At 35.9% G+C, this 16,395-nt stretch overlaps 1 protein-coding gene and 1 long non-coding RNA gene across 7 annotated transcripts in view; one reads left to right on the forward strand and one right to left on the reverse strand.

The window, feature by feature from the left end:
- LOC111819541 (uncharacterized) overlaps positions 1-14,006 on the forward strand; it is a 48,221-nt gene extending 34,215 nt beyond the window's left edge. Inside the window, exons 2-4 of one of the 2 annotated variants that reach the window (XR_002823145.1) lie at positions 9,395-9,582; positions 12,644-12,716; positions 13,049-14,006. This is a non-coding gene — a long non-coding RNA (uncharacterized LOC111819541). Of the gene's footprint in view, positions 1-9,394; positions 9,583-12,643 lie in introns of both variants that reach the window. The other variant, XR_002823144.1, reaches the window with a different exon arrangement.
- The window catches only part of HMMR (hyaluronan mediated motility receptor), a 41,784-nt gene that overhangs the window by 15,239 nt on the left and 10,150 nt on the right, over positions 1-16,395 (reverse strand). For 3 of the 5 annotated variants that reach the window (XM_023726524.1, XM_023726520.1, XM_023726522.1), the window contains 8 exons: positions 12,513-12,701; positions 9,594-9,680; positions 9,403-9,503; positions 7,435-7,464; positions 6,928-7,002; positions 6,616-6,794; positions 4,635-4,783; positions 3,008-3,222 (listed from right to left, as the gene is read on the reverse strand). In XM_023726524.1, coding sequence (XP_023582292.1) covers positions 3,008-3,222; positions 4,635-4,783; positions 6,616-6,794; positions 6,928-7,002; positions 7,435-7,464; positions 9,403-9,503; positions 9,594-9,680; positions 12,513-12,701 — 1,025 coding nt within the window. The remainder of the gene's footprint in view (positions 1-3,007; positions 3,223-4,634; positions 4,784-6,615; positions 6,795-6,927; positions 7,003-7,434; positions 7,465-9,402; positions 9,504-9,593; positions 9,681-12,512; positions 12,702-16,395) is intronic. The other 2 variants (XM_023726521.1, XM_023726523.1) reach the window with 1 other exon arrangement.

Genomic DNA, 16,395 nt, shown 5'->3' on the forward strand with positions numbered 1-16,395 from the left:
CAACGTTATTCACAATAGCAAAAAGATGGAAACAATCTAAGTGCCCATCAACAGATGAATGGATAAACAAACTATAGCACATACACACAATGGAATACTATGCAACAATAAAGAATAATGATGAATCTGTGAAACATCTCACAACATGGATGAATCTGCAGGGCATTATGCTGAGTGAAATACGTCAATCACAAAATGACAAATACCGTATGAGACCACTATTATAAAAACTCATGAAAAGGTTTATCCACAATCTTTGATGGTTACGAGGGATGGGAGGGGTGGGGAGGGAAAAACACTAACTAGACAGTAGGTAAGTGGTAACTTTGGTGAAGGGTAAGACAGTACACAATACTGGGGAAGTCAGCGCAACTTGACCAAGACAAGGTCATGGAAGCTTCATAGATGCATCCAAACTCCCTGAGAGACCGAATTACTGGCTGAGGGCTGGGGACCATGATCTCGGGGGACACCTAGCTCAAGTGGCATAACACAGTTTATAAAGAAAATGTTGTAAATCCTACTTTGGTGAGTAGTGTCTGGGGTCTTAAAAGTTTGTGAGTGGCCATCTAAGATACTCCACTGGTCCCACCCTGTCTAGAGCAAGGAAGAATGAAGAAAATGGAAGACACAAGAGAAAGATTAGTCCAGAGGACTAACAGACCACAACTACCACAGCCTCCATCAGACTGAGTCCAGAACAACTAGATGGTGCCCAGCTACCACCACTGACAGCTCTGATAAGGATCACAATAGAGGGTCCCAGACAGAGCTAAGGAACAATGTAGAACAAAATTCTAACTCACAAGAAAAGACCAGACTTACTGGTCTGACAGAGACTGGAGAAACCTCAAGAGTATGGCCCCTGGACACCCTTATAGCTCAGTATTGAAGTCACTCCTGAGGTTCACCCTTCAGCCAAAGATTAGACAGGCCCATAAAACAAAACGAGACTAAATGGACACACCAGCTCAAGGGCAAGGACGAGAAGGCAGGAGGGGACAGGAAAGCTGGTAACACGAAATCCAAGGTCGAGAAGGGGAGAGTGTTGACATGTTATGGGGTTGGCAACCAATGTCATGAAACAATATGTGTATTAATTTTTTAATGAGAAACTAGTTTGCTCTGTAAACCTTCATCTAAAGCACAATTAAAAAAAAAAAAAAAGTCCATGGGGGCGTGAGGGAAGACACTTCATTTTAAAAGTTATTTTGAAAAAGCTATAGGACTATATGGATTTAATTATATAAACGACCTATATAATAAATTGTTATTCAAAGATTTAACAATCTATTTAATATGTAATTATTACTTTTCATAGATAGAACAGCTTTTAAGTCACCTTTATAAATATTGCAAATATCAAAGATCTTTGAAATATCACTAAAAATATCACCAAAGTTGTTATAAATTTTTAGATAAGCGTAAGAGCTTGTGTGAAATCTTTTAAAGAACAGATAAAGCTAAAAAAGATAAATAAGCATTATTCACTTAAAAACTAAGTTGGACATTAATATAAGATAAACAGAGCTGATAAAATTTATTCTGTAATGAGTATGGCATTTCTAAAACACACATACCACAATTAAAAAACAATCAAATAGTACTAAAGGGCTTATATTAAGACTGCTTCCTTCTCTGCTTCCCTCAAGAGTCACTTACAATTCTTTTAGTTGTTTTTTTCCTTAAGCCTAAAATTTTTAGGCTGGAAGGAACTTTTGAGATCATCTCATAAAACTCCTTTATTTTACATCTAATGAATTAGAAAATTAAAGAAGTTAACATTGTCTTCTTCAGGATCACACAAATAGTTTACAGATCTAGGAATAAAATCCTTCTCTCCTGACCTTTGGACCCGAGTTCTCTGAGTTGACTCTTTCAACTTTCGTTCTTCTCTGAAACTGTCACCATTCACTCAGTATCTTAAGGCTCCTTTCCCCCAAGACTGGCTGGAGAATAAAACAACCCCCCAATTACACTTTTGTACTGTCCCCAAACAAGCAGGCATATATAAAACCTTGGTGTTCTTTTTCATCACTAATCACCACAAAAAATAACAGAAAAGGGATTAATACAAAAGTATGCAATAAGGGATAGCGCCATTGGTGTGAGAGACATTACAATCCTGTAGGCTTCTGCCTAGTCTATGGCTCCTTGCTAGAAAAATTTTTAGTGATGCAATCTCAAGGATTTTAATAACAGAATTCATTATATTATTTACAATTTGCACTCCAGAATCAAACCTGATCTTTGAATTTAAATGTAGTAGAAAAGGAAGGATAGTATGATGGAACTAATATGGAACTAGAGTTAAAAAAAAAAAAAAAGTAATGAAGATTCAGTCTACTTTAAAGGACAAATTCCTTATTTTTGAAGTTACAGTTTTTTTTAAAGAATAAGATTTGGTGATTTATGAAGATTACTTTCTCCTAAAACTTTGTGAGATCTTCATTTAAAAACTTTAGAGTTTTTTGGTTTCTTTCTTCCTTTTCTCAGTTCTAATAATTTTTTTTTCCATTTTGCTTTTTGATTACTGCTTTTGAAGTGTTTGTCCTTCCTCAAAAAAAAAGATAACTTGAAGGCATAACTTAACACGTTGTAAACTGATATACATATATAGACACAACATATGGAAGCAGTGATTTACTAAAGGGTGGGATCTTAGTTTTATGTGTTTTTTTCTCAAATCATTATTGCTGTGATGTCTAACAATTTTTAGAAAATGTAAGAGGAGCAGCAAGGAAGCTAAAAAGTTGGGTCATTTGTTTATTAAAGTTCTTGTTAATTAAACCTCTGGCCTTAAGGGCCTGGCTTCTAACTTTGGCTCTCCTACTTGTTTGTCTTAACTCCTGGGCATTTAGTTTATTTCTGTATTTATTCCTTAATTGTAAAAGAATGCCAACCTCAACCACTCCCATGACTGACATGAGAATTCTGAGAGAAGGTACTAGGAAATACTTTGTAACATTTGAAGTCATGTATCATACCAGGTTCTATTAACACAAACCCTTTTAGCTTTTCTTGTAGGAATCTTAGTTCTTCAGCTTTAGACTTTGTTTCCTCTTCCAGTTGCTTGACTAGCCTTTCAGCTTCTTCCTCTCTTTGCTGTAATTCATCTAATTCACCCAGTGCTTGTTTTAATTCTTCTTCAAAGATGTTCCTCTCTTTAATCATTTCCTCTTGAAAAGAACACAGTTTCTGCTGAAGACTACATGATAATTCCTATGTCCAAATAGAAATCCATCAAAATAATTTTAAATGGCATTTGAAGTTTTACTGAGGGACAAAAAAGAAGTACAGATACTGAAGCACGAAAACTAAATTTAAGGGCTTCATTTTCTCATGAATTATATCTTACACCTTGTTAACACTGTGGTAAATATCATTTCAGTCTTCGCTCTAGGCAGCATACACACAGAGTCCTTCGAAAATTAAAGTCACATTTTACATCTGTTTTACAACTGGCTGCTATCTCATAATATACTTTTCTTACACAATATTACATAAAAATTGGACTGTGATTTCACTGCTATATACAAATATTTTTAAGTTATATAATATACAAACACATTACCAATTAAAAATACTTACAACATTACAAAAACAGTGAAAATAACCCAGTTCTCCCATTTCAGGGATAAGCACTAGTTTAGTATATCTATGCTCTGGTCTTTCCTATATGCTTAAATACACATACATTTTGGATGGGATATAAATGATATTTACTCTTTGTATGTAAAGGTTACTTTACAAAATCATAAAAATAGGTGTTCTCATCTGTCCAGGTTAGTATATATCCAGATCTAATTCGTTCTTTTAATTGTTGCAGCATCCCCAACAGTATAATACTTTACACCAGTGCTTAAGAGTACGTTTGCCCAACTCTCATCAATGTGTTATATTACAAAACGTTTCAATTTGTGTAAATCTTTAAGTGAAAAAGTTATTTCCATTTACTTGATTACTGTCTTTTCTTGTATATAGGCTACCTGGATTCCACATCTGAGAACTGCCTGTTTTCATCCTCTGCCCATTTTTTTATAGTGGATTTTTTTTCTTAGTGATATGTAAAATGTTCTTTACATAATCTGGATTTTAAAAATCTGTTTTGTTCTTATATCATTAGACACTTTTCTACAATGTAATTATTAATGCCTATATAGTAAGTAATCTGGAGCTCTGGTGGCACCCTGGTTAAGAGCTTAGCTGCTAACCAAAAGGTTAGCAGTTCAAATCTACCACCTGCTCCTTGGAAACCCTATGGGACAGTTCTACTCTGTCCTGTAGGGTCGCTATGAGTCAGAATCGACTTGACAGCAACAGGTTTGGTTTTTTTGGTGGGTTTATATAGTAATCTATCATAAGAATGGGCCTTGAAATTATTAAAAAATGATATGCCTATTTTGTGGCATCTGGTGTTTGTAATTTTTTTCACGTTATCAACAACCCTGTGGTGAACATCTTTGTAGCTAAACCTTTAGCATACCTATAATTATTTTCCTTAGGATATAATTCTAAAAATAGAATTGTTGGATCAAATGATACATATAATTTAACGGTTTTTGTAGATATATATAGAAATTTATGACATAAAATAAGCACTGTTGTTTGTTTTTATTTTGGTAGTAAATTACCTTCTCTTGTTGCAGAAGTGAATCAATTTGCAACTCTTTTTGTTGTAGCTTTTCATGTTCTTGTCTTTCAAGAATAAGCTTCTCTTTTAAGTTTTGTATCTCAGCATTTAGATTTTCAACTTGTTCTCTATCCCGGATGACAAGATCATCTATAAAAGGGAAAACATTAAAAATACTGTAACTAGATACTAATACCAACTTTGAGAAACCCAGACTCCCATAATATTCCATTATATTGCTTTTAGCAAGTTGTTAAGTGTTTCCAAAGACGGTGGGAATCCTAACTCTGAAGTTTGTACATTTAATGAATACTAAAGAATCATTTTGCATTAAATTATTGAATCAACCAAAGCTAATAAGTTAGAAGTTATTAATTTAGTCTAATTGGGAAGTCAGAATTATAGAATCTTTGAAAGTACCATTTAATATATAAACAGAGGAGAACCAAACAAGAGATGTATTAAGAAAAATAATTTAGTCAAGACCAAACAAGTATAGAAATTCTTAAACAAACAGTTAAAGTCTTAAATGTAGATGAGCCTAATTAGGGTGAGTGGCATTCAGGAAACTTGTTAAGTTTCACTACTATTGTTTAGCTGAGGGATTCTTTCTTATCCTCTAAGAAAGAATAAAAGTGAGCCTAATCCAGAATCTAAATTAGTTATACTGACATACAGTTGTAGAATGGTAATTTAGACAAATATTTAACAAGATCACAGGTTCTAGAATTTAATGAAATTCCCAAACCTAGTTCCACATATCTAACAACTATAAATGGCCACCTAGTTGGGAAGTTGAGAACTGTACCACTGTATATATTTCAATCAAGACAAGCTATACATTGACATAAAGAGAGCAAACATTATAATAGTCAAAAGCTTTAATATATGGAACAGGATTTTTTGCTATTTGGATAATTATAAAAATGTGTTTTAACCTAGCAAAACTTTTTTTTCTCTTAATTGTGCTTTAGGTGAAAGTTTACAGCTCAAGTTAGTTTCTCGTACAAAAATTTATACACACATTGTTATGTGACCCTAGCTGCTATCCCTATAATGTGACCACACATTCCTCATTTCCACCTGGGATTTCCCGTGTCCATTCAACCAGCTCCTATCCCTTTCTGCCTTCTCATTTTGCCTCCGGACATGAGCTGCCCATTTAGTCTCATGTATCTACTTGAACTAAGTAGCACACTCTTCACGAGTATTATTTTATGTCTTATAGTCTAGTCTATTCTTTGTCTGAAGAGTTGGCTTCAGGAATGGTTTCGGTTCTGGGTTACCACAGAGTCCGGGGACCATGTCTTCTGGGGTTCCTCCAGTCTCAGTCAGACCATTAAGTCTGGCTTTTTATTAGAATTTGAGCTCTGCACCCCACTTTTCTCCTGCTCCGTCAGAGACTCTGTTGTGTTCCCTGTCAGGGCAGTCATTGGTGGTAGCCAGGTACAATCTAGTTCTACTCTCAGGCTGATGCAGTCTCTGGTTTATGGGGCCCCTCTGACTCTTGGGCTAATATTTTCCTTGTGTCTTTGGTCTTTTTTCATTCTTCCTTGCTCCAGGTGGACTGGGACCAACTGACGCATCTTAGATGGCCACTCACTAGCTTTTACGACCCCTGACACCACTCACCAAAGTGGGCTGCAGAACATTTTATTAATAAACTTTGTTATGCCCATTGACCTAGATGTCCCCTGAAACCATGGTCCCCAGGGCCCTGCACCTGCTACACTGTCCCTCAAAGTGTTTAGTAGTGGTCAGGGAACTTCTTAGCTTTTGGTTAAGTCCAGTTGTGCTGACTTCCCCTGTACTGTGTTGTCCTTCCCTTTACCTGAGATAATTCTTGTCTACTATCTAGCTAGTGAATTCCCCTCTCCCTCCCTCCCCACCCTTGTAACCATCAAAGAATGCAAAACTTTATTTTTTCTTAAAAATTGTATGTAGTACTTATTTAAAGACAGTGATAGTAGAAACACTAATACCTTTTTCTTTTTCAAGCAGCTGACATCTAGCATTCAGGTCTTCTACTTGTTTAGATAACATAACAGCGTTTTCCTCAAGAGACTGCTTAAGGTTTAAAACTTCATGATTCTTCTCTTTTAAATTTTCTTCTAACTGGGCAATATCTACCTTGTATTTTTCCACTTCATCTGATGCACAACTGCATTAAAAAAATTATTGTGAATACTGCATATATTTAGGCACAGGGAAAATTAACCAAAAAATGATGAAAATACTGTATTCATCACTGTTCAACAAAATAAAGTCCAACTTAAAACTATTATTCATATTACCTAATTTCTTCAATGTATTCTAAGAGTTTCTCTGTTTCAGATTTTTCATCAATCTTTTCTTTTTCTACAGAGACACTAAAAAAAAAAAAAAAATTACATATATTAATACATACTAGTTTACTTATTTAATAATCACATATAATGCTTACTATGTACCAGATACTGTTTTATCAGGCAGGCTGGCTGCAAAGTCTAAACTCTTAACCACTATTTTTGTGAATTTTCAAGTTGGTAATTTATATGTAAATTATATGTAAACAGGAGACAAGTGAGAAGGCTTTCAAACATATTTTGTTACAAGGGCACTGATGATGTGTGTCATCATCTATAATAGTATAGGTATTATAATCTTTTTTGTAACTTCCTGGTTTTCCCCACCCACCACACATAAAAAATAGCATTTTGTGTGCTATTAAAATCTTTGTACCAGACTGACTTTTGTTCAGTTATTTATGTATTCATCTCCTCCATTAGGTAATGGCCTCCTCGAAGACAAAGGCCACTCACCCTGCTTCATCACTGTGCTCCTCATAACACCTGGCATATGGAAGATAAACGCAAGAGTTGAACATTTATAGCAGTATAAAATAAAAGTTTGAGAAATATTGAACAGAAAGGGGCTAATTCTTGATATTTGTCAGCACTAGGTCAAAGAAGCACTGTCCTTGTGTGTACATTTCTATTCTAGAAATTAAGGTTCCAATCAAAACCCTAAGCCCTTCAAATGAAGATGTACGACAGGTTAAGAACATAAAAGTGGAATAGGAAAAAAAAAAAGCAATGAAAGACGTCAAAATTGAAAAGAAAGAAGTAAAACTGTTGTTAATCATAGAAAACATGATTGTTTATGTAGAAAAACTCTTGAAAGCCACAAAAATAAAAAGTCCAACTGTTATTTTTAAGAAGCAATTCAATGGAGAAAGGAGAGTCTTTTTATAAATGGAGCTAAAATATCCAGATATACTAATGCAAATAGATCACAGACCTTAATGTAAAATGTAGAATCATAAAGCTCTGGGAAACCAACTTAGAATATCTTCACTACCTTGGGGGTACAGAAAGATTTGGAAAGAACATAAAAATAATACTGATATAAAATAAGAAAATCAGTGAATTAGATATTGTCAAAATAAAAATATCTGCTCATCAGAAGATACCATTAGGAAAAAAAATAGGTAAGCCTGGAAAAACTACTGGGATATATTAGAAAACACTGGGGGGAAAATTCACAATCATATATCGGACAAAGTAATTGTGTCTAGGATACATATATAATGAACTCCTAAAAGTCAATAATAAAAAGACAGCCCAATTTAAAAAATGGATGAGAAACTTAAACAGACACCTTACAAAAGGAAATACATGAATGGTTAATAAGCACATGAAAAGATGGTCAGCATCATTAGTAATAAATTAAAATCACAAATGAGATGCCACTTCACATCCACTAGAAAGGCTAAAATCAATTAGACGGGCAACATCAAATGTCAGTGAGAATGTGGAACAACTGGAACTGTTACACACTGCTAGTGGGAATGTAAAATGGTACAGCCACTTTAAACAACTATTTGGCAATTTCTTAAAACGTTAAATTGCCCTATGACCCAGCAATTCTACTCCTCGATATTTACCCAAAATAAATAAAAAACATATGTCCACAAAAAGACATACAACATGCTCATAGCAGCTTCATTCACAAGTCGGAAACTGGAAATGGTCCAAATATTCATCAACAGGAATACAGTAAACAAACTGAGTTATACGCATAAAACAGAATACTACTCAGAAATAAGAACAAATTATAGTACTAATAAAAGCATGGATGAATCTCAAAAAATTATGTGATACAAAAGTGACATATACATATAGACAAACACACACAAACTAATGATATGATAAACTTCCAAAAAAGGGGAAAAACTATGACAGAAGTTAGAAAGTGGTTATGGGATAGGGAGAAAGTATTCAGGGAGCAGGGGAGGAGTAGGAAGGGGCAAGAAGGTACTTTCTAGAGGAATGGAAATGTTCTTTATCTTGTTTGGGTAGTGGATACAGAGATGTATACAATTGTCAAGTCATCAAACTGAATACTTAAGACCTGTGCATTTTATTGTGTGTAAGTTATAGCTAGATACTAAAAAGAAGGCTAGGAACATGCATTAATCACAACTTCCTATGCCAGTATTTCTCAATTCTGATCTACCACCTCCATAAGTTTACATCAGAGAGATCAATGCCTTTCCTCTTTATTAATATAAAAGATGTACAAAAGGAATACATTCATACAACTTTCCAACATAAAACGTTTGGGAGTGATTAGGACTGGTCTGCTACTCAGGATGAGAAACAGGACAATGAGAGGGAGGCAATGAGGTAAGTATTGAGAGAAAGTTAAAGTCTAGGTAAACAACTAGCTGAGAGGCAAATCGAGAATTATTTATACTTAATAGTTTCTCTTTCCTTTTAGGGACTTACAGTTTCCCCTCAAGTTGTGCTATTTTCCCCTGAGATTCCTGAAGATTCCTTTGGGTGACCTGCAGCTTCATCTCCATACCTTCTTGTTTAGCCATCATACTCTACACAACAGAGATATATGTTTTAGGAGGTGAGAAAATGTTCAGATGCCTAGATCCAGACTCAGCAAATTCACCAAAGGTATCACTCACCCTCATCTTTGTTTCTCTTTTGTTTCTTAGTTTCATCAACTCCAGGCTTAGAATTTTCATATTCTTCTGGTTACCATCTTCAGAAAACTAGGTACAACAAAGAAGTAAAAAAATTTTCTGCTGAGTCATAGATGAAATTCATTAAATATTGATTATTCTACCTATTATTGGAGCTATAACTAGCCTGCAATACACTTTGGTAGAGAAAACAGTCTTTGACCAATACCACAATTACTGAGTGCACATTACTGTTCTTGTCCCTCCTTTTCCTTAATGTGACCTTTTTTTTTAAAGGTAGCCTGGGTAGTCACTACCTCTATGTGCTGGAGACTCTGCTGCAAAATTTTGAAACAAGCCTCTTGGGGAGGATTTCTTGAAGGGTGTTTGCTTAACAATGTGCATCTGAGTCACCTGGAATATCTTTGAAATACGTAGATTATAGGGTCCATCTCAGGCCTTCTAAATCGGAATCTCCCTGGTGGAGCCTAGGAATCTGCTGCTCCCTTCCCCATGTTTGGTTCTTATGCATCCTAACTTTTAACGATTAAAGATGTATGCATCCACAAAGCACTGCATCCTTACACCCTAACCCTAACTTCTGTTCAAAACAGGCAGTGCTGGAAACGGTATTTATAAAAGCCAAGGACTGTGATCCTGCTCATTCCAAAAAGGTGATTAGTAATTCTAGTTGCTAATATTTATTGAATACTGTACTCAGAGCATCCATGGATTGTCTCATTTTGTCTTTATAATAATCCTATGAGGAAGGTTCTATCATCCATATTTACAGATGAGGAAATTGAAGCAGAAAAGGTAAATAACTTGCCCATGGCCACACAGCTAGTAAGTGGAAGAGGCAGAAATTCACAGTCCCGGCATAGCCCAAACAAGTTTGGAAAGCCGGCAGTCCTATTAGATATGTACAGTACTCACTTTAAGTAAATTTCCTTCCTCTAATCCACGACCCCTAGAAGAAGAAAGGTTTTACAGCATGCTTCTGATTTTCTTGTATCTAAATTGTGGTTAATGCCAATATGCGTATGCAACACAAATCAATTCTTTCCTTAGCAGGAGATTAAAAATCCTATTCAAATTGTACCATCTATCCCTCCTCTCTAGAAATACTCTCACAGCAAAAGAGATGATACAACAACACATTAAAATTATGGAATCCTAATAAGTCTTAGTAAAGATACAATTCATATTTGTTGGGCGTAGAGGTGGCAGAGGAGCTAGATTTCATCTGGTGGCCAGACACCAAGCCACTGACTGCTTAAAATGGCTTTCACTAGTAAACATCTTGCTAGGTGGCATCAGCAATTCCTGCCTCCAGTGCTTGACACCTACACTCTATAGTCAAAGGGGGGCAGCTTTATATTTTTAACATTATAAAGCAGAAGTGCTTACTCTGATTTCTACAGCCCATTAAAGAGTATGGCGATAGCCTGTAATGGGCTTATAAACCCCGTAAGACCACACACACATTTTCCTGTTTTGCAAATGTGGGTATTTCTGGAGAAAGGCTTCTTAAGGGTATATGATATTCTAAAGTTTAAGTCACTAGAAAGAAGTCTGACAAAGTGGTTGAAGTCAAGACAGAGACAATTCAGCTACTTACTAGCTGTGAGACTGTGTAAAGTTATTCCACCACTCTCATTCTCCCTAAATGAGATACCCAATTTTAATGTTTTCTACAGTTCTGAGTCAGCAGTGCTGTACAAGGAATAATAGACTCCTCTCTAGTTTTACGTCCAACCAATCAATAAAGCCTTATCTATTTTACTTTTTCAGTGTCTCTTTGGTCTGTTTCTTCATCTTCATTGCCTTGGTTCTAACCTTTGCTTCTCACCTGATTATTTCAATAAGTTTATGTCTCTTTGCTTCCATCTCTCTTAAATCTATCTCTCTCATTTGAATCCCAAGACTAGCTAAAATGCTTTATCCTGTCACTCCCTTATCTGTCACATTTTATACTCCTGCAATGTCAAAGCCAATGGTAGGTCTACAGACATGTTAAATATTTCACGTCTCCATGCCTTTGTATGGCATTCTCCCTTGAGAAATTGGCTCCATCCCCCAACTCATACTCCTTTATGAAAACCCTGTTCAAGTTATCATCTGCTCAAAAGTCTTCCCTGACTGTCCCCTATTCCCTTTGTAAGCAGAGTCCAGCACATTACAGGTCCTGCATAAATGACTGTTTAAATTAAACTGAGTAGTGATTTATATGCTCCCTCTACTTCCATAACAAGCAGGATGACTATGTTAACCCTCTAAGATCTATTAGGATGTTAATATTGATAATCCCAGTTTATCTATTGAATACATTTAGTCCACCAATTTATTCATTTCCCATATTATTACCAAAATGATTTGAGATGGAAGCCTGCTGTTATGCTACTATTTATTTCAGAGAAAGATCTTTAATGTGACTTCTAGATACAAATTCTGTGATTTTATTAATGGTCTTATATGTTGGGGAAGACTTTGAGGGATGGTAAGGAAATATCAGACATTAAAATAAAGTCACGTGTTTGTTTATAACTTCTTATGTTCCAGGTACCATAATAAAAAAGATGAAATAATACCTCCTATTTGAAGCAGCTTCACATTTAAGAGGGGCCCTGGTGGCACACTGGTTAAGCATTTAGCTGCTAACCAAAAGGCTGGCAGTTCGAATCCACCAGCTGCTCCTTGGAAACCCTATGGGGCAGTTCTACTCTGTCCTATTGGGTTGCTATAAGTCAGAATAGAGTCAGTGGCAACAGGTTTGGTTCTTTTTTTTCTTTTGTAACATTTAAGATACATTTAGAGAAGGAACAGAGCTAAATTAGAGCCTAAAATTCCCAAACAACTGTAATGAGAAAAAACACATTTATTATTTATTCAAATGTAAATGTTATCATGAGGTTCAAATACCTTAGATTTTAAAAGTTCGTTAGTCCTGGTTAATTCAATAAGCTGTTTTTCCAGTGAAGCATTATTTGCAGAGAGAGAAGTTTTTTCCCTGACTGCAGCATTTAGCTTTGCTTCCGTCTTCTCAAACTCAGCTTCCAGATCCTGGATCCGCTTGTCCTGAGCACCACGTTCTTGCACAAGAACACGAATCTGGATGAAAACAAGGTGATAAATAAATGATTTACAGATAATAATGCCAACATAAATAGATGATATTGATAATTAAAATGTGAAAGCTTCTAAGTATCTGATTTTTACATTATGCCCTTATACAGTCTAATTTTACTAGCCGTTTGGACAATCGTAACAATCTTATGATACATCTTAAAATATGTTTGCATTTTAAAACAGAAAGATTTGAATTGCCATAAACTTCCAGGTGCAACTAAGATGTGTATTCACTTTAAGGTAGTTCTAACTAAGAGTTCTTGTTTTCTATAGTTTTAATTACATAAATTCAAATTAAAGTTTGAAATATTAAACTTTTTTTTTTCAAGACGGCAGAGCTAGACGTCTGGGTAGACTTCAGTAGGCATCAGCAATCCCTCCTACTGCTACCATTAGGAAAAAATAAACTACAAAAAAAAAATTCTTAAACACATCGGATATTTGTGAAGAAGGACTAGATCAACTAAAACTCCAGAGAGAAAAAGAACCCTTCCTAAGAGAGTCAAGATCTCCAAATGTTTAGTCTCCAGGTTTTTCAAACTGTTAGCTGGAGGTTCAAGTCCAGCCAGAGGAGCCCTAGAAGAAAGGCCCGGAGAGCTACTTCCAAGAAATAAGCCACTGAAAATTCTGTGGAGCACAGCTCTACTCTGAGACACATGGAGTCACCATGAGTTGGAATTCACGCCATAGCAACTGGTATGTTTATAAGATATGCACTTCAAATATATGAATACAGATAGATTGACAATGAGAGAATCAAAAATGATTTACCATGCAAATACTAACCAAAAGAAAACTGGTGTGACTGCATTAACATCATACAAAGTAGATTTTAAGGCAAAAAGTATTTATAGTGATATAGAGGGAATTTTAAAATGATGAAAAGGTAAATTGAATCGGACGACATAATCTTAAATTTATTGTGCACCTAACAATGACAATGCAAAGCAAAAACTGACAGACTAATCCACAATCAGAGATGGCGAATTAAACACACCTTTCTCAGTAATTAAAAGACAAAAATATCAATGCAGATAAAAAAGATCTGAACAGAACTTTTAACTAACCTAAACTAATTGAGGTAAAATACTACACCCAACAAGTACACATTCTTTTCAAGTGCATGTAGAACATTGACCAAAATAGGCTATTTATTTGCTGAGCTATAAACCAAGTCTCAAGAAAGCATCACTGTATTAAGTAAGATGAAAAAGTTTGTTGTTGTTAGGGGCCATCAAGTCGGTTCTGACTCAGTGACCCTGGATACAACCGAACAAAACACTGTCTGGTCCTAAGTCATCCTCACAATTGTTGCTACGTTTGAGCCCATTGTTGCAGCCACTGTGTCAATCTATCTCCTTGAGGGTCTTCCTGTTTTTCGCTAACCGTCCGCTTTACCAAGCATGATGCCTTCTCCAGGGACTGATCCCTCCTGATAACATGTCCAAAGTACGTGAGATTAAGTCTTGCCATCCTCACTTCTGGCTGTACTTCCAACACAGATTTATTCATTCCTCTGGCAGTCCAGGGTACAGTCAATATTCTTCACCAACATCGTAATTCAAAGGCATTCTTCTTTAGTTTTCCTTATTCATTGTCCAGCTTTCTCATGCATATGAGGCAACTGAAAATACCATGGCTTGGGTCAGGCACACCTTAGTCTTCAAGGTGACATCTTTGCTTTCTAACACCTTAAAGAGATCTTTTGCAGCAGATTTGCCCAATGCAATATGTCATTTGATTTCTTGATGGCTGCTTCCATGGGCATTGATTATGAATCCAAGTAAAATGAAATATTTGACAGCATCAATATTTTCTCCATTTATCATGATGTTGCTTATCAGTCCAGTTGTGAAAATTTCTGTTTTATTTTTGTTGAGGTGTAATCCATACTGAAGGCTGTAGTCTTTGATCGTCATCGGTAAGTGCTTCAAATCCTCTTCTTCGCTTTCAGCAAGCAAGACTGTGTCATCTGCACATTGCAGGTTGTTAATGAGTCTTACTCCAATCCTGATGCCGGGTTCTTCTTCATATAGTCCAGCTTCTTGAATTATTTGCTCAGCATACAGATTGAATCAATATGGTGAAAGGATACAACCCTGACACACACCTTTCCTGATTTTAAACCATGTATTATCTCCTTGTTCTGTTCAAACAACTGCCTCTTGGTCTATGTACAGGTTCTGCATGAGCACAATTAAGCTTTTTCTACTCTTACTGATTTTTGTATTTTTACCAATCTGTTTTTTAAGCCAATATTAAGTTTCAGTAGTGACTGAAAATATATTAAACACCACTAATATAAAAGGCTGTGAGCTGGATGCTAGGGGCAGAAAGAACATTAATATTCTTGACCATAAAATTCCCTATTCTTATATTATTGGCTTATAACCAACGCTTACAGCACAATATTGTAAAGTAAAAAAGAAAACAGTGGGACCATCTTATCACACTTTTCATTTCTTAGGTAAAGCAGCTTCAGCTCCAAAAGGGTTTGTAAACGCAAATGTGTATAGGGCCAAGCAGACAGAATAAGTAAAGAGAGTTAGGTGAGAGCTGAAGAGCAAACGCAGCACAGCCCCAGCAGATGGTTGCTCTGGAGGGGAACATGGAACTAAGCATTGTCAGATCTGATCTTGCCATCTGCAGTCAGAAATCTGTATCTTTTTGTGAGCAATTTTATTTTTAAATAGACAACTAATTCAAATTAATCAGAGAAGCAAACAACAAATACTGTGGAGAATAAATAGAGTTCTGTATTGTCAGAAAGCTCTATTCTAAAAGATTAAGCATAATTACCACTTCTAATCATGGTTCTGCCACTTACTTACCAGCTATATAACTGAGACTTAGTTATTACATCTGTAGGTACTAATCCCTACCTCATAGGCATGTTGTTGTTGTTGTTAGGTACCGTTGAGTCAGTTCCGACTCATAGCAACCCCATGTACAACAGAACAAAACACTGCCCTGTCCTGTGCCATCCTCACAATCGTTGTTATGCTTGAGCCCATTGTTGCAGCCACTGTGTCAATCCATTTTGTCAAGGGTTTTCCTCTCTTTTGCTGACCCTGTACTTTACCAAGCATGATGTCTTTCTCCAGGGACTGGTCCCTCCTGATAACACGTCCCACGTATACACTTTGGACACAGGCATGTATATTCAGTAAAATAATAGCCAACATTATTAAAATAAATACTAAAAGGATCAGAGCATTGCAGAGTCACCTTGACATATTCTTGGTCCTAAGCTAACATTTGACTGTAATTACATGGAAAGTTTTAATAAATCAAAAGAATATGCCTACCAGAAAAAGAGTTGATCAGCAGTGCAAGCACTGAAAAAAAAAAAAGACTGCTGAGAAGCAAAATTGGCAGTAACAGCTTAGCATTGCTTAGGGAACTGGGTGTTCTAGGTCAGTGCTTGGTTATGAGTCTCTGTGTTTTGGCCATATATTAGACTGCTGATGTTCCATCTTGTAATGTAACACAATGTAATATAATGCAATGCAACACAATGCAATGTAATGTAATCACATTCCATGAGGTGACCTGATGTGATCAACCAATCAGTTGAAAGGGGAGGCTCCTTGAAGGTGCAGTCTGCCTCCACTATATAAATGGATATTCTGGCACTCCAGCTCTCTTTCTCTCTCTCTACCCTGCACTCTTGTCG

The sequence above is a fragment of the Trichechus manatus genome, unplaced genomic scaffold (assembly GCF_000243295.1).
Source record: "Trichechus manatus latirostris isolate Lorelei unplaced genomic scaffold, TriManLat1.0 scaffold00011, whole genome shotgun sequence".
Lineage (NCBI taxonomy): Eukaryota > Metazoa > Chordata > Mammalia > Sirenia > Trichechidae > Trichechus > Trichechus manatus.